This window comes from Schistosoma haematobium, chromosome 4 (genome assembly GCF_000699445.3).
Source record: "Schistosoma haematobium chromosome 4, whole genome shotgun sequence".
Classification (NCBI taxonomy): domain Eukaryota; kingdom Metazoa; phylum Platyhelminthes; class Trematoda; order Strigeidida; family Schistosomatidae; genus Schistosoma; species Schistosoma haematobium.
Window position 1 is genome coordinate 19,248,761 of NC_067199.1, and position 22,999 is coordinate 19,271,759.

General features: G+C 32.2%; 2 protein-coding genes across 3 annotated transcripts in view; one reads left to right on the plus strand and one right to left on the minus strand.

Annotated features, from left to right (window-relative positions):
• Positions 1–19,643, minus strand: part of MS3_00000433 (uncharacterized protein) — a 63,282-nt gene extending 43,639 nt beyond the window's left edge. The window contains exons 1-18 of one of the 2 annotated variants that reach the window (XM_051208198.1): positions 19,500–19,643; positions 19,328–19,461; positions 19,106–19,297; positions 18,972–19,067; positions 18,833–18,939; positions 18,664–18,790; positions 18,504–18,623; positions 16,761–16,907; positions 14,595–14,792; positions 12,900–13,099; positions 12,033–12,348; positions 10,770–10,935; positions 7,526–7,668; positions 5,675–5,865; positions 5,336–5,444; positions 3,586–3,667; positions 2,942–3,065; positions 1,574–1,808 (exon numbers count right to left, since the gene is read on the minus strand). In XM_051208198.1, coding sequence (XP_051066434.1) covers positions 1,574–1,808; positions 2,942–3,065; positions 3,586–3,667; positions 5,336–5,444; positions 5,675–5,865; positions 7,526–7,668; positions 10,770–10,935; positions 12,033–12,348; positions 12,900–13,099; positions 14,595–14,792; positions 16,761–16,907; positions 18,504–18,623; positions 18,664–18,790; positions 18,833–18,939; positions 18,972–19,067; positions 19,106–19,297; positions 19,328–19,447 — 2,673 coding nt within the window. In that variant the 5' untranslated portion in view covers positions 19,448–19,461; positions 19,500–19,643. Of the gene's footprint in view, positions 1–1,573; positions 1,809–2,941; positions 3,066–3,585; positions 3,668–5,335; positions 5,445–5,674; positions 5,866–7,525; positions 7,669–10,769; positions 10,936–12,032; positions 12,349–12,899; positions 13,100–14,185; positions 14,793–16,760; positions 16,908–18,503; positions 18,624–18,663; positions 18,791–18,832; positions 18,940–18,971; positions 19,068–19,105; positions 19,298–19,327; positions 19,462–19,494 lie in introns of those variants that run through there. The other variant, XM_051208200.1, reaches the window with a different exon arrangement.
• Positions 19,644–20,675: 1,032 nt separating this feature from the next.
• On the plus strand, positions 20,676–21,506 carry MS3_00007585 (uncharacterized protein). Its single transcript, XM_012940950.3, has one exon. It carries the CDS (start codon positions 20,712–20,714, stop codon positions 21,465–21,467), a length of 756 nt encoding a protein of 251 aa, XP_012796404.3. The 5' UTR covers positions 20,676–20,711; the 3' UTR covers positions 21,468–21,506.
• The last annotated feature ends 1,493 nt before the right edge of the window (positions 21,507–22,999 follow it).

Genomic DNA, 22,999 nt, shown 5'->3' on the forward strand with positions numbered 1-22,999 from the left:
ACTGAGCAACTACGACTCCACAAAAGGGAGTTGAAATCAAGACCTTCAATCTGATGCACAAACGCTGAACCTCTAGACCACAGAGCTCCCACCCAAGTATGATGAAACGACCGTACAGTCCGTTTGGGTTTTAATTAATGTTCTGATTTAGATCGACTCATAATTTCAATGAAATCCAACAATCTCCACAATATTATACTGAAAATAATCAGACTTTTATTCCATAATTTAATTCACCTACCAAAGAAAAATATCTCGACCAGCATCTAGTTGAATTTGTACTTTAAAATTGGTGAATTGAAGATGTTTAAGGGCTGGAGATAACGGGTTCACTGATGTCAACTATAATCAAACGATTTACTATTATGACTAAATATCAGTGCATATGAAGTTTTGTCAAGGTTTAGGCAAAAGGTTCTATGAAAATTGAACAGGGAGTGTGTATTTATAAAAAACATAAGAAAAAGTTTATTTACATACATCACAAGTTGGAATTTATTAGTTGTGATATTAAATATCTGTATTATGCATTGTAGAGAAAATGCTATCGGACAGTGAATATAATCGATAGTTTATAAATGAAAAATGAGACATAGGCGTGGTTTTTCATTGAAAATTTCAAAAGGAAGTATACGCCTAAAATATAGTTGGAAATATCACGTTTTTCCCTAACGATAATTGAAATCAACAATTTAAGGTTTTTAAAGCTAAGATATCACATGCTTTTTAAACACCTTAAAAGAAACAAATAATAATGATTACTTTTTAGTTAGACGGAAAATAGATAAATCTAAACAGCTGAATCAATGAGACATTTTTAATTTATAAACAGGACATCATCACATAAAAACAAATGACTAGATGTCCAATTATAGAACAACAAACTAACATACTTTTAACTAATCTATAATGAAAAAAATCAAGGAAGATAGTGAATAAATTTTCCGTGAGTACAGTTTATATTTGATGCTGAATGTCTAAAACCAGATTGACAGACATTATGATAAGAGTCCCTTTCACAAAACAGTTTCAATTAATGAATGTAAACAAGTTGTACAAGAAGTATGGTTAATTTTAATGAGATGATTAGATAAGTGCGTTTTATCTCAACTACATTTTGAAGTGATTAACTGAGCGATTCAATTAGCTTTAAAATATAATAAATTGTCTCTATGACACAAGGTTGTTGTTCCTTAAGACGTTCCACATTTTAGAGAGTTATTTGGTGATATTTAAAGAGAACAATGACAACGGTCAATATTTAAATCCACTGTTCAGTGTGACTCATTTTTTTATGTCGGTCTATTTGAGACAGACTTTCTCTGAATCTCAACGAATGAATTTCATAATCAGGTTTCAAACAAAGACAAACACAGCTCTTGACATTATGAAAAAAGTCAAAGAAGATTCATCTGAGTGATACTGAGTTGAGTGTAGCCAATCAAAAATCTCAGAATAGAAACATTATCAGTTAAATGAAAAATAATGATTATTTTAATTTTATAATCATACTATTTGTAATATATAGATAAAAATATATATATAATAAAAATAAGTAAAATATACCACTCACTTCTTGCTTTTCTTTAAGGCAAGTAGATCTTTCTTCACAAATGTGTAAGTGTATCAGTGCTAATGTATCAACAAGTACTTGCCAACTACCATATTCATGACATATTCCGTATATTAATAAAATACGTATCAAATGTAAAATTTTCACAAGAAAATTAGCATTTGTTTTATTGTTGGGATATAATGGTACTAAGTGAAGTAACCAGTCTTGCCAAACAGATAATTGTAATATAGTTCTGTGATGATTATAATCATAAAGACAAAAAAGGACCCATAAATAATTAATGGATTAATTATACATTGAACATTGACAAGATGTAAGGGTTCAATGAGAGGAGCTGATACTATAGTTCCTTGGAATAACTACGGTTATATTAGTGCTTTAATACAGTTCGATGAGTTCATACAATTTCACTAAATAACACAGTATGTCTATTTATTATTTCTGTGGCTAAGCAATTAGATGGCCAATAACTCTGTTTAAAACAGTATATATACCTTACTGACAATTAGAATTTCATTACAGGCGTAACTAAGAGAAATACACGTCCGTAAATTTGTTGATTGATCGGTGTTCAAGGAAGAGTATATGCTTCCAAATATACGAGCTTTGTTCAATCAAAGAAAAATGAAACTATTTTAGGCCACTTGACTATAAGTCATTATAGGTTCTAGGTATTTTACTACAAAACAATAACTTCTTTCTCTATATGTTTGTAAATCATCATGATCCAAAAGACTATTCAAACGAGAGTATTTTTCACTGTGAAACGATGCACCTGGCGTAACATTCAAAAAAATGAAAAATTGTTCTACAGCTGTATCGTTGACAGGGTTGAGCTTCGCAGGAGCGCAAACCCACGATCTCATTGAGAATCTTCAGGTATAATGGTGAACAGCGAACCAACCAAGCAGCGATTCAATTTCCATTACTTAATTGTTCTTGAAATAAAGCAATCTCCATATAATATCACTAATCGACAACTGAATCAGTTTTGCTTAGGCTGATTCCAAAAGTTGTTTTTTTCACAGAACTTCAGTAAATACGTCTACGGACTATTTACGATCGTACATGTATGAGTATCACCTACTTTGATGGTTTGCAGAAATATGGTAACATTTAAAATGAAAGTTTCAGTTGTTTACACATTATTGAACCTTAATCATATACCACAAGGCATATTTTGCAGTCCAACTGGACCAGTCAACGTGATGACGCGATAACTTCCTATCACTCATGTATATCTAGGTATTCATGAGTTTCATTTTGTACATTTTTTCTTAAAATGTTAAATCATTACGAATTTTGGAAAGGAGACAGTTTAAATTAGTTGTAAAAAAATATCTCAATAGTTCTTATTGAACTTACTTTTTATTATATGGATTCTGTGAACAAAATACGAATAAATGTTGAATAAAAGTGTCTTTAATGGATAAAATCTCATTTGTTTGTTCTGACTGAGCAATAAGATGTGCAATAACTTTAAGCACAGCTATAAAATAAAAATATAGAAATAAAAATAAGTCAATGAATAAGTAAACTACGTAGGAGTGAAGGAACAATAGTTAATGCTTTGTAAAGTGAAGGGAATTGTGTACTTTCAGTTTATTGATATCCTTTAAGAAATGGGTTTGTTAAGAGGATGTCTACATTTACAAGTTAATTATATTTAAGACGTACATTTGCTCACAAAGAGTGTAGGTGTCAAATGAAATTGATCAATTCTATACACGGAATATTTATCCACAAATCTTTCAGTTACTATCCATGTGAAGATTTGATGGTATTAACTAAATGTACAAATCAAAGCAGAACAGAGTTCAAAGCTGATTTAACCACCAATCCGCCTCAAAAGAAACATTAACAACGGAGAAACATGAATATCAACAATTTGATAGCAATTATGTATTATTCGCGCCAAACAAGTTAATATCTATTTATCGTATTAAAAATAGTTCATTTAATGACATAATAAACAATAAAGATGAAAAGTAATTTTAGAAAACTCTTACCGGGGTTTTTAATTATTGACATTGTTTTATTAATATTAATAGGATTAATAAGAATTTTCGGTGAAACGCATTCAGTCATTACCTACAGATCAAAAACATTAAAATGAAAAGAAAATTCATCGGATATCAGTGTTAACTTATAGTGAATGAAACTAAAATATACAAAAGTTAACACACTTATTTTAAAAGTTAATTTACACTTTATCTCTCGAAGGATATGTATGTATACAAAGAAAGTTACAAATAACTGTATGCTTAAATAAAACGCTATGAGCCATAACTAATGTGTGAAGGATAGTGAAAACACATAGATAGTTATAAGTAAATAAAATGGGAATAACGGTCATGATGCTGGTTCAAAAAAGGTCGAGTAATTCATGCAAATTAAGAATTCTCCACACTGGCTTCTTCAGATTCCGTTCAGCTATAGTATTAAATATACCATGCTCATGTGATATAAGGCACATCACATATTTGAATGTGAACATCAAAATTAGGATGCAGATACATCCAGCCCACGAGTCCTATCCTGTATAAGAAAGAACGTCCGCCCTGGTTTTCACTGCTAGCAACATACCAAATATCATACATTTCAGTTTAATGTAAAAACATACCTAATAAACACCTATATAAAACAGGTATAAGAACATAGTACCTCAACCTCACTCAGACAAAACAACAACTATACTCGAATAATGGCAACTTAATAAATCAAGGTATATTTAACGTATAAACGAGAAATGTAATTATATTCACATAAAAATTCAAAAATACTATCAAGATAAAATTCTAGTATCTAAACAAAAATAGGGATGATCATTAAGTCATCCCTTAAATCCAAGTAACATTGATATTATAAGCGTGGAACTTTTGAATTTCAGAAAGACCTATCTAATAATCACTGTAATTATAATTTTGAATTATTATCCTGCGATTTATTCATCATTGATGCACATACTGTCGTTCAATAATTACGAACGACTGTAAGTAGAAGATATTCATCACAGTGTAAAAAAATTACATAAAAACATTATCCGCTCGTTCGATCCGTCCGTAGAAAAATTAATGTAAAAATGAAAGCTCATGAATTAATCATTGATAGTGCAATTTACTAGATTTTTGTATAGATGATATTGTTTAGGACGATAACGAAAAATTTCGATTGAACCATTCAGCTCAAAGAAATCATTACTATTATTATATTTATTATATTATATCATACTTTGAATTGATCCATAAATTATTAGAATCTCAAAATCAGAACAAATCATAACAGCTTTTGTTAATAACAACAAGATTGCATTTAATACTTACAATCAATTCATGTTATTAAGGACGAAGAAACGGATTATTTGTGGAAATGATTAAGGATTAAGACCATTTAATTTTACCATGAAGTTTCAGCACTACTAAAATGAAATTCATTTGTATGACCGAGTTTTATACTAAAATGGTTTTTGTTTAACTTTATGTGATTGTAATGTTAAAAGAGATAACAAATAATTCTTTTAAGATCAATCAAAAGTATAAATCAGGTCGAGTGATTATTTTATAACTAATTAAATATTACCGGTGGAAATTTGATTCATTAGTATTATTTTGCAAACAGATGAGATACGATTATTAGACAGGAACATTACATTTTGAACAAAACAGAATTTTCTAGTAAAGATAAAAAATGTTATACATAAACGAAAATGGATAACATATGTCTAAATTTACCTCAGAGGGAAATTGCACAAAAACCTACCTCGAATAATGCATTGTATATTAATGAAGTGAACTGAGGAGACGTTGAATTCAAACGTTCTTCCAAAAGAGAATATAAAGCGAAACATTCGATTGTATTGTCATAAACCCTAAATTAAAAATAAAGTTGGAGATAATGGATATATCAATATAAAGAAAGAAGAAAGAAATGAAGTTGAAAAAGGATTAAAGGGGAATCTCCTGACAGGAAATGGCTAATAATCAATATGCAAGCTTACAATTGACGAGAATTATTCAGTTTGAAAGTATTCGCTCAAACAGTAATCATGTAAATATGGGAAAAAACACAACAAAAAGTAGAAAATGATCTTTAACTAACAATTTTTTTCCATAGACAAGATATAATCCGAATAATTTGATAGCATATATTCGAACGTGTTCATCTTCAGAGGTGAGTAATTTGAAAACGCAATGAATTCCGTTAGTGCGAACAAATACTGGACCACATGTATTGGGAAATTCAATCAAAGTACTGACCAATAAGTAAAGTACATCGTGAATATTTTCCGGCTAAATTAAAATTGTAGACGTGAAGAAACAGTGTGTACAGCTGAAGCTATACGAAAAGGTACTTTTTAACTGAATAAGTGAAAATATTAATACTCAGATTTTAAAATCAAATTCATAGACATAAAGATATTTGAGTCAACTGGAATTGAGTGACAATGATAGCCAATTTGATAGTGAAACTTTCACAAGTTACTCGGAAAATATAATTTAAAGAAAGCACCTACAGCTTTAGTCACAAAACCTTTCCGTATATCTCCTGAAATTAGTATGATTTATGCAGTGTTCACATAAAATAATGGCGACCAAATAAAGTCATCAAATATCCACAAATATCACAAATTTAGGGAACTGAGTAAAATAAAGTATTGCAAGCTCGAATTATATGAACTAGAGCGATGATGTGAAGGTGTACAAGATAGTAATCTAGTAGGCAAATGATTCCTCTAATTTTTGCTATGCAGCGACAAGTTCAATCTGGCATACCACAAAGAGCATTAAAAGAACCACCCGCAGTTGTGGACTTTTCTTTCACTAATAATGATTTAGAACTATTAATGGAAAAAAGGGATTCTCATCTGTTAATCTAAGGATATTATCTTTTACTTTAGTGGTGCAGTATGTGCGAAATCATTTATTGACAGCTGGCTAGGTGGTATATACAGCCTAAACTTGAAACGACAAAATGCTCATTCCTAACATCGTAATGAAGCACTATCTACATAAAAATCTCCATAATGCCATCAGCGAAAACTTTGAAAGAAGACCTGCTATACAATCCGATCCTGGATGATGGATTTAAATTATGTTGGTAAATAGAGTTTCACTCTACTTAAAATCGTTCAAAAAATTCATTATCATGAAAAACAAACATCCTATAATGTCCAAAAATTACTGATAACTCTTAAATTCCATTAAAGCATTGTAGTTTATGTTTTATTGGCTCAATGGATCGGCTAACCAAACGTGACTTCTCTTGTACTAAATGCTTTATTTTCACCTCTAAACGATGAACACGCATCATATGCACAAGTGAGAGTAAGCGATAAAAAATTCCACTGTATGTTCACTGAATAATAAAGTAATTCAACGTAGTTCAATTTTCTAAAGTACTGATAGACTTATCTCCATGTTAAATGGTAGTTATTTGAGAGAATTTAAATTCAGCTATTTTTTGTAATTTAGTTTACATTGTTAAACATTCGAACGTTACGCCAGACGCCATTGTACATATATATCTTAATAAAACAAGTTACTTTCATTTTGATACGTTTGTGTAACCTTTAACAAATTCTGAACTCAAACCTTACCAGTCCAAATGCAAGTATTCCATCAAAATTTGAGCTGTTTATGTTATCTCAAGTTGAAAATGTAAGCTGAATCGTGAACTTAATTAAACAAATAATAACGCACATGTTTTATTCTCCTTGTGAAGTACCAATCAAAGTAATAATAAATAATAATAATATCAGCCCTGACCAAAACATGTGACAAATGAAAATATAAACAAACAGAGAAATTTTATTAGATGAAGAATTCTTAGTACTTATTCTGAAGAACAGAAAATGTTGATAATACGCTTATAAATAAATAAGAATATTTTTTAAATTAAGTATTTATTAAAAATAATGATCAATGAAGATGGCTAAGGGATTTATGTTACCTCATGGACAGTAGTTAAAAAGGCTAGAATTAGCTGCATCTCATCATCCGTAATTCCACCACGTGTAAATAAACGTTTCAGATAAATCAATAAGTTTGTACGAAGTTTAATCAATTTTTCAACTGAACCAATTATTTCATGATCTAATAATAATAACACAATATAACGTAAAAAATTGACAATGAAGATTGTCAAAAAATAAGTACACAAAACAAATGTAATTATATGTAAAAACAACGAAATCAGTAGGTAAATATTTGAGCGTACAATAGGTATTGAACCATCCAAATGGTGTGGATATAAAAGAGTTATAGTGTCATGTTCAAGATCAACTGAAATAGACCTGACACATTAACCACTCAATCGTAAATTTATTGATAAATATAACCAAATAAGTGATTTTATTTATTTAAAAGCATTGATTTCTCTGTCACATATGAAGGCAAATGGTTAAAAAGCCAATTTATCAAATAATACGAGAGAATGTATTTACTACTACTGTGTTCAGAACACTTTTAAACACCAATGAACACTTATATTTTAAGACTTGCATCAGCAAAAGTAATTACTGAGTTTTTAAAATAAGTCACTTAGCATCATGTATTTTCATATCTTTTGAGTAGTTCATTGAAAATTAAAAGCTGAATTTCGTTAATTGAACGATAAAGCTGATTAATCGGATAGGGACCAAAGACATTTTTAATCACCATTTACATCAAGTCCTGAAGCCTTCTATTGCACTAGTAAGTGGTCTTATTTGAAATATGAACAAAATGCTTCAATTCAGAATTATATACACATTTCAACATTATCTAGCAATAAACAAATTTATAGTTGGTTTCCGTATTTCACTGAACGTAATTTTTCCTCATAGGAGGGTAGGTGAATTCTTGATCTTAACGCTAGTTATTGAAAAATATTTTAATTAAGATATTATTACAGATCATATACCAGAAAGCATGTTCAAGAATTCTGTGCACAAACGAACACTAACAAAATCTATATTCAGAGAAACGTCAACAAGAAAATATAGTCTATTAGAAAAGTTTTTTACTAAATAAGAGGTGACTGTCATAACTATCAGTTCTAGCAGATAGCATATTTTCCGAACTATAAAACAGCATCCATCCAAATATTCTATATCAAGTTAATTTTAAAAGATTCAACAGTTCATCATGATTACTTGCTTAAACACAAACATTGAACGTTTACAAGTACTGTGATCAAGATGTGAATCAGCATGCTCTAAAGGTCATCTTGAAGAGCAATAATTAAACGATTATATTACTATGTCACCGATGTAAGCAGCCACTATCTAATATAGTCCAAAATTTCATGCAGAATTCTCAATAACATTTATGCATGCAGTAATAGCTATACTTACGCAACCTGCATTCGGCTGGTACAATACGCTTCAACTGGGAAATACAGTAAAAAATCACGGCTGTAAGTATCTAATCACAACTATGAATTCATACATTATAATACGACCAGAACTAATGTTCTTTAATCAAAGTTGAATAGTAGCTAGCAGTGGAATCCAGAACTCGTACTTTGTCATATTCAAATGTCATCAGCTAGGATATAGGTGCATCCTAGTGTTTATGAACACCCTGTAACCTAAAAAAATCCCTTTCGCTTTAAATAAACAACGCGTTATCTACTTAGAAACTGAGTCAAGATAGGCGTTGACTTGAGCAACAGGGACGAAATCTACTTTATTATGAGTCTTAAGTTCCTTAAAGTTGAAGTTAAGGTCTGTTTAACTGATCAGTCACTTTTGGTTATCTGAATTCAATAGCTAAGCGGATAACATGTTGGATGTTAGATGCGAAAAGCATTGTGCTTAAGTCCCGGCGGAAACATCAACAGTAGGATGTGGTTGCATCTGGATAACGAATCCTGAAAGGGACGAAACACTAGTCTTGGATTCCACTGCTGGACACTATCCATCTTAGCTTATAAGTAGTTGTGATTTAATGGTAATCAGCGCTCAGGATGCACATATGTCAATATTGATTGATTAATTAGAGTTCTTAGCATTAACAGCAAGAAGATTCAAAGAATCACAAATGAAATAAGAAGCTTTAGACATTTTTAACCCGGCATAAATTTGAAGTGATGCCTATGACTACGTTATGTAATTGATTAAAAGTCAGACTTTACTACTGAATAGTTAAGTAACGAACAGTAAATCTTTGTTCTGATCACGAATTAATTCCAATCACTGAACTATTTCAATAACTGATGAAAAAAATCATGTATCAAAGAATCTACAGAAAGTAAAGTGACTGCAATAATGGCTGTAACAAAAATTATTTATTATAAAGTAAACTAGTAATAAAAATTTCAAAAATGATATCAGTGCATAAATAATCTTAAAAAAACAACATTTAGGCGCTATCGTGAGGATCAGTGAGCATTTTTAATACACTAATTCAATCCATGCTATCATGTGGAAACAAATCCACAACCTGAAGTTTGTGCAGCGTATCCTCTCAAAAGGCTATAAATAAATAGTGTTCCTATTTATGACCCTTTCCTCTCCCCTGTAATTGTCAAGATGTGTTATACATTACAACAAATTGAAAGACATATAAGGTAGGAAATTACACAAATCAAACTGAAATAACCAAACTACACTAGATAATGCTTAATTTGACAAAGTCATAATCTAGCGTAAATACATACGTCGGGAATTTAAAATGCACTGAAAACTGAGTATGATAAGAAAAGGTATTTATTATCACTAGTTTACTAAACTGGAGGTGTGAAATGTAGTAATAAGATAAAATATCACATGTAGCTAACAACACAATTCAGTATTCAATCTAGTTATTTGGTAGGTGAATTAACTTCAGCATCTGAGGCTATTAGTTTATTGTTTCAATTAATATTTCATAATTTATAACAGTCCTGATTTGGATTCGTAATTGGAATACGTATATACTGCTTGAGATAAATTTATTTGAAGCGCTATGTAATTATCTACCTTAAACTTTAATGCCGAACACGTAAAACACAAGCATATAGTTTTGTGAATTATTTGTAATACGCGTTTCTGCCAACGTTTACGATTATTTTTAAAAATAAACAATCACTTCGACAAAGGAATTTATTTACCTGGGTTTATTTACAAAAATGAATAATTGCATACACTTATTTAAATATTAGACGGATAAATGCTATCATAAATTAACGGTAACATTTAAAAAAATTGTTTTGTTATATTTTTAATAATTACCTGGTGTACAAAGTTCATAACCACTTCGTGCACGAGGATTTGTCAATGCCAAATAATATTTTAATGCGTTTAAACAATGAATTATAGTTCCAGTTCGTTCAATATAACCTAAACTAACAGCTTCCATAAAATCAGTAGCTAAAAATTGATACAACTGTTCCTGAACCTATGAATATAAGAGTGAATCGAAAAAAAATATTGGTTAAAAATTACAAATCACTACCAACTTAATTAATTACTGAAATATTAAGTATAAACCATGTTGACAAAATTCACTGTTACCATATAGAGATGATGACTAAATATGAATGAGTACCTCCCCCAGTAACGAATAAATTTAAATCAATAGACTTTAGATTACTACTTTCATACTCTACAAATGTTGAACAATAATTCGTTCTAACGAAGATGAAAAAAAGGACTGAAAAATTTGCAGATGTTTAGAATAGATTCGATTATATCACCTCTGAATTCATTCAACTACAAACATTGTACAATGTATATCTAGTATTTTAATTAATCTATTCTAACTAACAAAATCTAGTGATCAATATGAACACTGTCTAATTACTGATCTCACTTAATAGTACCTTTTCTTGACTAGTAACCATATTAAAATTTCTCTTAACAAAATTAATTAACAATACTAATTACATTTGGATAAAAAAATTCCATAAAATTTAATTAGATTATAAAACCCAATTACAAAATCAAATCCTGAAGTATTTGGTTCATATATAGTAAACTTTTCGACAAAATAGAATTTATTTATTTGATTTTTTAAGAAAAATTATAGATAAACTTTCCTATTTGCTTATGGGATATTGATTAATTAACAATTAGTAATTCATTTTTCATTTTTCTAAATATTCTATCTTTTAAAAAATATTATTATTTCGAAAATCTTTTATAACAATTTTCAAAACATGGTCCCTATTCACTGAATTCATAATTTAATTCATTTACACTAAAAAAATTCCATAAGGATATGTCTTTTTAGTTATGTATAAGAAAGTTTGTGTTAGGTGGATTTTATTAGTTTAATTAAAATCCTAGGAAAATGCTGCAGAACAAGAAGAAAAATAAGGAAAAGCTGTTGACATGGTAAATAGAAAGTAAGTTTCAATATACCTTTTACTTGTTCAATGTAAAATATAATAGTATACACCGGAAGAATACTACTTTTTCAGTATTCCGCCTTATATATATATATATATATATATATATATATTCCAGAAATCCCATAAAAAATCAACAACTTACATCTAGGGTAGATTTACACCATAGTTCTGAGTTACTTAGGAAATACCCATACATTTGTCTGATGAGTATAATGTAAATATTAACGTTTGATGTTAAATTACTGTGAATGTTCGACTCGTCATTAGTTGATTTAATCATTTTTAGTAAATACAGAGTGAAATTCGTAATTTCATCCAGTAAACTCTTCGTTAAATGCTTCATATCTGATTGATTTAACGCATTAGCAATGATAAGTAGACCTTTAGTTGCAACAAATTGACTTCTCAATGTAGATGACATACGAACTAAACCAAAAATAAAGCGAACCAGAATTGTTCTGTAGAACAAGAGAGCAAGAAAAGAAAAAAGTTATCCAATTTTCAAAGAATAAACGACACGCATGCAAACAATAGAAACCACGTTATTAAGATTTTTAAAAATGATAACTTCCATCAGAACTCTTGCTTTAATAAGATTATTAGATAAATTAGATCACAGTAAGGGTACGTAGTAACTTTGTATGCTTAAAATATATTTCAACTGCCTTGGTTGATAACGTCCTTAGACTCATCAACAGACTAACCTTCCCTACTAATTTCACTACTCCTAAAACGTCCACATTACTTATTCCGTTTAGTTATTCACAGCCGGCGCTTCAAACATACCTACGATAGAAAGATGTCGAAAATTAGGCATTTTGATTCACTATATTTTGAAGAAAGGCTTAGTCCCATATTGCAAGACAGTTCAACAAAAAATTTCAGGAATAATAAAGAGAAAAAACTGTCACCCAACAACACATAAATCTACCAAAATAAAATGAACAGAACATTAAGAATCTAAAGAATATCGAAATAAATATTTAAAACGCAATTAAGTAATACTTACGGGATTTCAGGTGTAGAAAGTTGAAGATTGGCAAACGATGGATGAAGAGCAAGTATTTCTAGAACATTTAATTTATTTTCAAAAGCAACAGACTTCTCAGAAGGCCAATCTAAGCGACTAAATAAAGGATAAAATAAGTGCATGCCTCCCAGTTTGATGAATAAATCAGACACTGAACTGTTTATTACGGCAGAGACATTCTGAATAATAAAATGGAAAAGAGAAGGATGAAGTGCTAAACTGAACAGATTTTCAAGAAACTACTTGCTTTTTATGAACCAATAATAATTATTTTCACCTGATTAAGTGCTAAGAAAACAATAGACAAGTTGATATGAAGATATTGCACTAATAATACCAAATAAGTTTACTTAAAAAAACATGGTTGCTCCTTAATCTAAGTGAAATTATAAGAAAGAAAAATCTCAGGACAAGTTGCGTCATCACTAAAAAAATGGACCAGTGAGCATACATTTCACACTATAACGTAGTAGGAGTTTCAAGGTTTTTGGTTTAATCAGGAGAAATAGAAATAAAACATGTACTGATCTAAGACTATGATACGACAACGACATTCTTATCAAAATTAAAAAAGTAGCAGTATGTAATGTAGTTATTTTACACCACGTTGTAGAAAAGCTCAATTCGACTCTGGAGCAACTTAGATCGTATTTTGTATTAGTTACATCGTATTAGAGGTCACCAAAAGATATGCATACAACTACACGGAACGAATGGTCAAGTTTTCAAGGAATGGGACACACAATGAACGACAGCGTTGTAATGGATGATGAGAATTGAAAAAAAGTAAATTATACTGACGGCCTCGAGTGAATCTATCAGAATTTAAATGGTGCCTACTCTTTTTTGCACGAAAATAAAAGCAGTGTTAAATACCTTGTATGTTGTGAATAACTGGGTAAAAATTGGCAATATTTGTTTTCAAAAATGTTTGAAGATAATAAAAATGTCCACTGTGCAACCGAACAGTGAATATAATATCGTGCTTAATCTATACCACAATAAATACCTACTCCTAATCCAGATTGTATGTTAAACCGCTTGGTGTGATTCAGTACATAGTTAACGGTGTTTGTGTATCGAAATAGTATCCTGCCACTCCAGATGACACTAGATCTCATCCGTTTTTTAAGCTTCTAAACAAAAGGATGAAAAAGCATTATCGCGTTAAAGCTGATGTCGCTATGTGAATACCCTTAAACTTAATTTGTAGTCCTAGCACGAATATAGTTTAAATTCCATTATTTAAACCTAACCTTTTGCACGATAGCTCATGTCACTTAGGGACGAAAACCCTAAAGGGTGGTGAACTTAACTCTCAACTCTAGCCTAACTTGTAGTATGCAAACTTGACCTTTAATTCATCATATTGAAATCACTATTCCACTGTAATTTTATAGCTTTTTATCGTTCGTTGTTTTATAGCTAGGGAGTATTTTATAATCGTCAGTAAAGTGCACTTTTACTTGAGGATTTCATCCACGTGACATTTTACGAGCCCACACAACTAGCTGGTAAAGCGACGGTAAAAACGCGGTATTACTTGTGGTTTAAAAACGACATAAGATGCAATACAAAGCATTTTAGTACAGGAAACGGATGTATTATCAATGGAAAAAACATAGATCGCAAAGGATTATTTTATCACGATATAAAGTACAAACAGAACCTTACCTCACTCATTAAAGCGTGCAAAGATGTTTGATTTGACTGGTGGAAGTTTACAGCCTGATTAAGACATAACCGACCGTCACAAGAAAGAGGATTGTATGCAAACACAAGGGAGTTATACAGCTTGTTAAGATCACTAATTATTTCGGTTTGATTAGATAAAGACTCATCACAGATATCAGCTTCAAAATGGAACTGACCCTAGGAAGCAAATTTATTAAAATATACTAAAATAAGATATAGTGAAAACAAAGATATTACAGACAGCATAGTATAGAAAATACCAGTAATAAAGTTTCGACTATGAGATTAATTACGTTTAGTCTTGCAATTATTTAGATATCCACAGTGACGACCAACGGTTATCTAATTCAACAGTAGCATTTATATAAGTGTTCTGTAAAAACCATAGATATGCAGAAAAAAACACTAAAACATTAAGCAAACGTTTATTCTTTCAGGTTACCGCACCTCTCAACGAGAAGACCAAACATCGGAAATTTACCAAAGCACATAAGTATATCATGAACGGAATAAACTAACGGGGGAATATTAATTAAAATTAGCAGGATAATTAGGATTCGGATAAATGGTAAACATATCTCCAACAGTGTAAAGAAATTCGGACTATATTGCATAGCCTGTAAAAAATGATGACCGTATTAACGACGAATTTACGTTTCTAAAAAATTAAGTCAGATGGTAAGTGACATTTTGGTTTGATGTTCTGCTTTTGATGCTGCTATCATCAGCTTTTCCCTGACTTAATCACACTCTATTTCATATCAGAATGTATAAACTAGTATGAGAGATACATGAAAAAGACAAATGAGTCAACGTATGAGAACAATTACACTGATGGATTTATTATCCTTGTTCAAATCTACACGCGGCCTCAGAACCACTTTTCTGCCTGTTTCACCGCAAACTAGCAATATTTAAAATGAGTTCGCGCATAAACATGCTTAACTGTTATCCACCGAATGTCACAATTTTTGGGTCACAGTATATTTCCATTTCATAAGAAGTCAGATACCTTATAGGTGGTATAGATAAACTATGTTGAAAAGTGAGAAAGAAACCTTTATTTATTTTTTAAGATTTCAAAGTCTCTCAATCACAAACCTTCCCTAGGCAACTCACAAATTTAAACTCAAGCCCTTCATTTTAACATATATTTTGAAAAATGAATATTCCTTAGACTGGTAGAGAAATCATGAAGCGATACTCTAAGTTGGTAAATCTAGAGAAATTACATAATTATTTTGAGAGTTACTACGATTTTCCATTTATTTGTGATTTCCGACAAGCAAATAAAAGAATTTAGTGTGTGAAATTCAGAATTAACGTGTTCAGGTACAGGCTTAGACTTAACCAAAAATAGAAATACTAACTTAGTCATAAACCTACCGTCTAGGATGATAACAATGATAACGTTCTGTACAACGTGCAGTATTTTTTTGATGGATCGAGACAAGAACTAAGTCTATTTTCAAAATATCTTCGCAGGCCTCCGAGAGTATGATCAACTTGTACAACAATAGTTGTGAATATCAAAACCAAAATCAATATTATATTTTGTCAGCCTAATTGTATTCTAGTTTCATATATCAGCTTAAGGTCCAACGTATTATAACAGTGGTCAGTTTAATACCGAAAAAGCCAAACAGTCAAACATTATTTGAATGAATTCAGATCGTTCGTCAAGTAAATACTTAGGTATTCTGTCAATTACAAAGAGAGTGTGAAAATTCAGTCCCAAACCAAAACCACTGCACCATTGATATTGAATTCCCGAAACAAATTAAGACTTCTTACTAAACCACTCTAATATCAGTTATCATTTAGCTGGTTGATCAAAGAATATTATCAGAATTACTAGGAAGTATCGATTTACACGGAATAGTCCGTTATTACGGACAGTAACGATCAATAATACTTTAATCCTTGAGGAACATAAATTTATAACCAACTTGGTTGTACAAAAATGTTAGGCCATAGAACTACAAGTAAAACTATCAATACAGTTAGATCCAGATTACTGGATTTTCTAATACAAAACTTAAAGCATTCTTCACTAGATAACGGACTGCCTTCCTAGAAAATCACAAGCTAAACAAATAGTAAATTCAGAACAATACATGGTGGAACATTTTCGTGTAAACGTACTTGGTACTTTGGACCTAAACAGTAAATATAACTGATTTGTTCCGGTGTAAGAGCTTCCGCAAACCCCATAATGTTAGACATATGGCCACAAAAACCATCTCCATTTGTGGTGTTACTGGATTGACCGATTAAACATGTCTTAAAAATCTATAGTAAAATACGTTAAGTGATAAATAAAACGCTGGTGATCATTGTACGAATTCATATAAGTTTTCAAGTAAAACACAATCTAATAACACCTCAGAAATGAAATAGAAGATTAAATTGATAGTATCAGGTATCAAGAGCGAAAAGATATACACATGTGTATGAACGAATATTTCAGGTTAACACTTCGGAAAAATATAACTTGAAAATTTAAAAACTTGTTAGTCCAAAACTGAATGTTCTATTGATTAGTATTATTAGAAAAATAAAATGTATCTTGTTATTTAGTGGTAACTTCAGCTGCAAGAAAAAGTACAAGCTAGTGTCCTTATTGACCATTTAACAAGATTGACACGAGTGTTTTTAGGGGTAAGTGGACATTTGAACATCCGCATTGCTCACACAATGCAAGAAAACATTTGTTGGGGTGTGTAGAAAGGAAACTAAGCTAGGAGGGGTATTGACGACCCAAAAGCATGACCGACGATCTTCAACAGACGGCTGCTTGAAACCTGTGAAACATACCCTTATGTAAATGGTTTCTGATTTATTAGCTTTACAGACTTCAATTCTTATCGATAATATAAGTTCGGGAAACAGGATGAAGAGTTTTTAGTTTTACGTTCTACCATTTTTAGACTTTATATTCTGTCGTTAAAAGACGGGAAGAATGGTAAACAAGTTACAGGCATCGAATCTCACTACAGATAAAATAATTTATCCACTAACTTAAGATTTACTGTCTTTTGTCATATCAAAATCCAACTAACTAGTTTGCGATGATAGAACTTAAAATGTTCCACTAAATGTAGGCCAATTGAGTCGTCACGAGAAATAACGACTATTAAGCCAAGGTAGCATCTGTAAGAACGCTTCACTTACCAGTGACTTACACTACTTAAAACTGGGAAGCAAATGAATAAACACTTCTGAAAAACCTGAATAGTTACTTAGAAATACAGATCAAATTGTCTGTCAGTCATTTTAGTACATTCTCCTAAAACTACGAGAATCCTAACTTGTCCATGAGAAACATCTACAAATGTTGGAAAATCTACAACCGAAGCAAATAAGTAGACTTGTATGGAAGCGGATAGTGGCACTGCATAATGCATAAAAACCGTTTCCCTTGCACAAGGAAAAAATCAACTGACAAAAAATGTTTTGATTTATACCATCTATTAGAAGATACATTTACATCTTAAACACTTGAAGCACGAGGTTTGAAATTAAAAAATAGCAATCCACTTTCTGGATAGTGAGGAAACGTTGACAGAATATAAATATCCAGTATGACGAGGTGAATAAAATGTTATGACTACTTTCATTAGATAGCCTTAAAACTTGTTGGAAAACTTATTGAAGCATTAAAAGTAAAAAGCAAACCATAATTAGGAAACATTCTCTAGTTAACCGGATATCTTTCTCAAACGCCACTAATGAAGTGTGTAAACAGGAAACAGCATCAAAGGGAACAGGATGGAAATTCATCCATATAGTACTTTATCACATTAAGTAAAGACATTCTGAGTACCAACGGGTAGACAACGATTAATAATATAGTACATAATACTTAAACAAAAATAAATGTCATACCTCACAGGTATTTAGATGCCATGTAACGTCCACATTTGACACCAACGTACCATTAACGTAGCAAAGAATACCACTCCCACCCCACCGCAAAAACGAATAAACAATTGTAAGCATGAACCACTAAAATGAGAGTACTGATCACCAAAATAAATTAACAAACCTCATGAAGACAGAAAGAGGAATTGATCGGAAACTCATCAACCTTCCCCTTGCTACGACTCACAGATAAAAACAGAACTTCGTTAATAAAATAAGCTGAGAATCCTAACCGATCATAAGTTTGAAAGCTTGAAATGAATGGTTATAAAACAGACAAGAAATTAATCTACCAATATAAATGCATTTTATTATTTGTTAAACGTTTTCGGTATATCCAGCAGTGGAATGTCCAACCAGCTTGGCTTGGCCACTTATCAGTGGGTGGTAGCGAAACATTCTGAAACAAAATTTAGAATAAGCATTACATACGGAATACGCATCATCTGGAAAACTAAAATAGGAACTTGGTGTTGAAGCAAATGGAATCGTATGCAAGAGTGAAAATAAACCGGCTGAAAAAGAAGGCTTAGGATTTTAGAAAATTCGACATTATTGAAAGGTACCCAAGTGTCTGGAGATTGGTAGATACGATACAACAATGAAGCCAAAACACTTGCAGATAGATGTGAAGAAAGTAACTCATGAAGTACTTTGCTCAAAGACATAGGATTTAAGCATTGTGTATTTTCGCACAACAGCACAAAACCGCCCACTTTCAGAAAAAAGTTGACGACATCGTTGCTCACTGGTAGCTCCTAAAACATTACTTACGATATGAGACATACATGACCAGAAATGAACGAAGAAGGTTGAATGTCATTGGTTTCACATTTGAAATCCAATTTACCCAAATGAATACGGAAAGCTTCAAGAATTTTTGCAACTGTGACAACGCTATCATCCATTTCCTAATGAAAACCTAAAACATTAGATATTTTATGATTGTAAAAACCTTACACCTTCCCCAATATGTATCTACAAAACAATAAATATCGACGAGCGACTATTTTGAAATTATGAACATTTGTTTAATTAAAATATTTTTATTATTCATTTCCAGAATTTGAGAATCTCTTATTCGTGGCCGAACGTAACGTAAATTTCAAAAAGTAATATGCTAAATGACAGCTAATTTGGTGAATTAAAAAACAATATTTATTACACGAATCATCAATTCTCAGCTCTTCGTTCGTTAATGCCTTGTCTGTTTGCTATTTGACATACTGAATAACTCAGTAACTATTTTTCGAATGTAATACCAGGTGACCGGAATATGGAGCAATATTCGAACACTTTTCAAAATACTTATCACTTCGCAATGAACGTAACTCGATTTTGCATGGGAGAATGATCGATTTCTTCAATGTTATGATCTTGGAATATTGTGATCAGTTACTAAGAAACTTTTGTTGCAATTTCCTTCGTGCAGATTATTATTTCATTCGGTCACAATCACACTGTAATCATTGATTTGGAGAAGTGTTATTTACTTTTACCAAGAAGTCGACCATATGTATTATATTCTAATAACTTTTGTGCATGAATGATTGTGGAGAGTGCTGCATTTCCAGTTAAATATAGATTAAGCACGCATTTACTTCTCCTTAGTGATTTTTACTGACCGTAATTCTGTAGCGGTAAATAAATCCCCAAAATAAATAGCTGTGTAAGTTTTCGGCATTCGATGCTGACCAGATTAATTTTAGTGGACTCACCTAGCTGAAGGCGCTCGGTCACGCATCAGCACCAGATCACGTGTGGGAACGCCGTGCCTAACATCTACTGCAATCGCTAGCCAGACTAGATCAGAAAATTCCGATATTTTGGTTATCGCCAAATACACTCTTCCGATCTCCTCGACTCTGTCTTTTGATTTCTCTCGGTGGGTACGAATTATATTAGAAGGTGTTACTGGTAAAAGCGTTGTCAAACACTGAATACCTGTGTCATTTTCATTGGTGAGACCGACGTGATCTGGTACACCTGTTTGCAACTGTGAGTCCGTTCCTTTTTGGGATTTTTATATATTATTGCCTTATTTTTTAATTTTTACACATTGTGATACTTTTTTCCCGTGTCTCAGGATATCCATATATTTTTCCCTCGTATTCTCGTACTTAATATTCCCCTACGACTGAACAGACTCCTAAGGCATTTAAGATTAAGACCATGTCCCCACCCTCGTTCCAACTCATGCCCTTCTGGTTCGACAATATCGAAGCCTGGTTCTGCTACGCAGAAGCCAACTTCCACGGGCACGGCGTGAATGACACACGTGCACAATTCCTCTCAGTATTCAAGGCACTACCGCGCGAATTCAACAGGTACGTAACACCTAGTATGTTTACTAGTGATGTTTCTGAACCTTACGAAAATTTAAAACGTTCGATTCTTAAACGAGGAGACCTAACCGATCGACAAAGGTTAGATCAACTCTTTATTAACATAGACCTGCAGCACGGTTTCGCGACGGACATTTTGCAAAGGATGAGAGAGGTTATAGGCCCAAGAACTTTCGACAAAGGCCTATTCAAACAACTTTTCTTGTCTAAACTTCCCCAACAGGTGAAAGTGGTTCTGGTCTCGTTCCAGAACAACGCCTTAGGCGAGCTGGCTGCATCTGCCGATCGTATCTTAGAAATTACGAAACCTTCTACTACCGAGGTATTTTCAGTCAAAGAAATGCCTCAAACGACTCAGAATGACATAACCGAGTTATGTCATACACTCACGCGTTATCTTAATCTTCGTAACGACCTTAATCGCTCGCACACCCCACGAAGAAGCATTTCACGTAAGCGATCTGTCTCTAGACCACGAGAGACGGATAATCCCGACTGGTGCTGGTATCACAACCAGTATGGAAAGTCTTCCAGAAATTGCAGAAAACCCTGCAATTTTCCCATCTCAAAACCGACCGACTAGAAAAACAACTCGAGAAACTTCCAAGCCGGCACGCGTCAACGGCAACCGTAGCCGGCGAACATAGCCGTCTGTTATACGTCACAGATGTGACAACGAGGGTTCGCTACCTCGTCGACACTGGCGCAGAAGTTAGCGTTCTCTCACCGAATCCCAACGACCGGCTTAACGAATCGGCTCTAAATTTACAGGCGGCAAACGGAAAACCGATCGCTACGTATGGCAAAAGGTACGCTTACCTTAACGTGGGTTTGCACAAACCCATTCACTGGATTTTCGTTGTTGCAGATGTTTCTATGCCAATTATTGGTATGGAACTTCTACAACATCATAATCTAATCATTGGTACGCGTAAACGGAGGCTAGTAGATGGAAACACTAATTTATTCGTTTGAGTAATTTTTTTCTGGTTGCAGGTTATCTCCAGTCACAATTAAGTATACAATAGACCCACTTTATCAACCACTAATCGATAAGTATCCTGAGTTACAGCGAACGCAAGATTTCCGCAGCTCTTCTTTTTCAGCTTCGCTACTACCTCTATGTTAACTTATCTAACTGAATGTAAAATGTTGTGCCATAAAATTGTGGCGTAATTCAGTTTTTCCATCCGTCCTGAACCTTTTATTCCATACAGTTTTTAGTAATTATTTGGCAATATGAGGATGGAATGTTAAGAATGGTTTATGTAGAGATATTATTTCTCTCAACTTTTTTATATCGCTCAAATAATAGACACATTTTTTGAGTCATTTGTAAGTTTACGAAGTCGGTTTGTTGAACTATTGCCATTTATTTATTCACATTGAAATCCCGTTGTCTGGTGCTCATAAGTGGTTCTTCATTGCCCTGGTTGGTGTTGACATTCAAGTTTTTGATGTGTATACTTACTTGGTCAGAAGATGAATGCATGTCGAAAGTTATAGAGCTGTATTAATTCAATCCCCTAGCCAAATCCGTGAAGCAATCTCTGTGAGCCATAATACGTGTTACGTCGTTTCTTCGTAGTTATTGATGTTTAAGTCATTCAAACATAGTTATTAATAGTATGTTCAGATTTCTGATATTATTTTGACAAGCCAAATAAGATTATTCTCGGTTTTGCAAGTATGATGGTGTGGAGCTGACTGTATAACATAATTCAGGCTGACTTGTTTACAGTTTGAACCACGTACAAGTAGACTACAAACGTCCGCTGGCTTCCGCAGCATTTTCAGTCACTGGAATAAATCTAGTGGGTGATAGACCAATTTTGCACTAATCTTTAACTGTTTAGACATTATATACTGACCTCTGTATCACCTAAAAGAACGATCTGACTAATACAAATTGATATAGGTCTCAAAACGTAAGTACAGCACAATCACAAACGAAGATGAATGGCAACTAATGCAAATTCATTTCATTGTAATGGAAACACTAAAAATATTATGATAATTGGTAGTATTTGAGTTATAGTACAAACTAGGGATCCCAGAAATAACGCAATTTAATATAGAAGTACTAGATAAGCACGAACGAATGTACTGTATTTT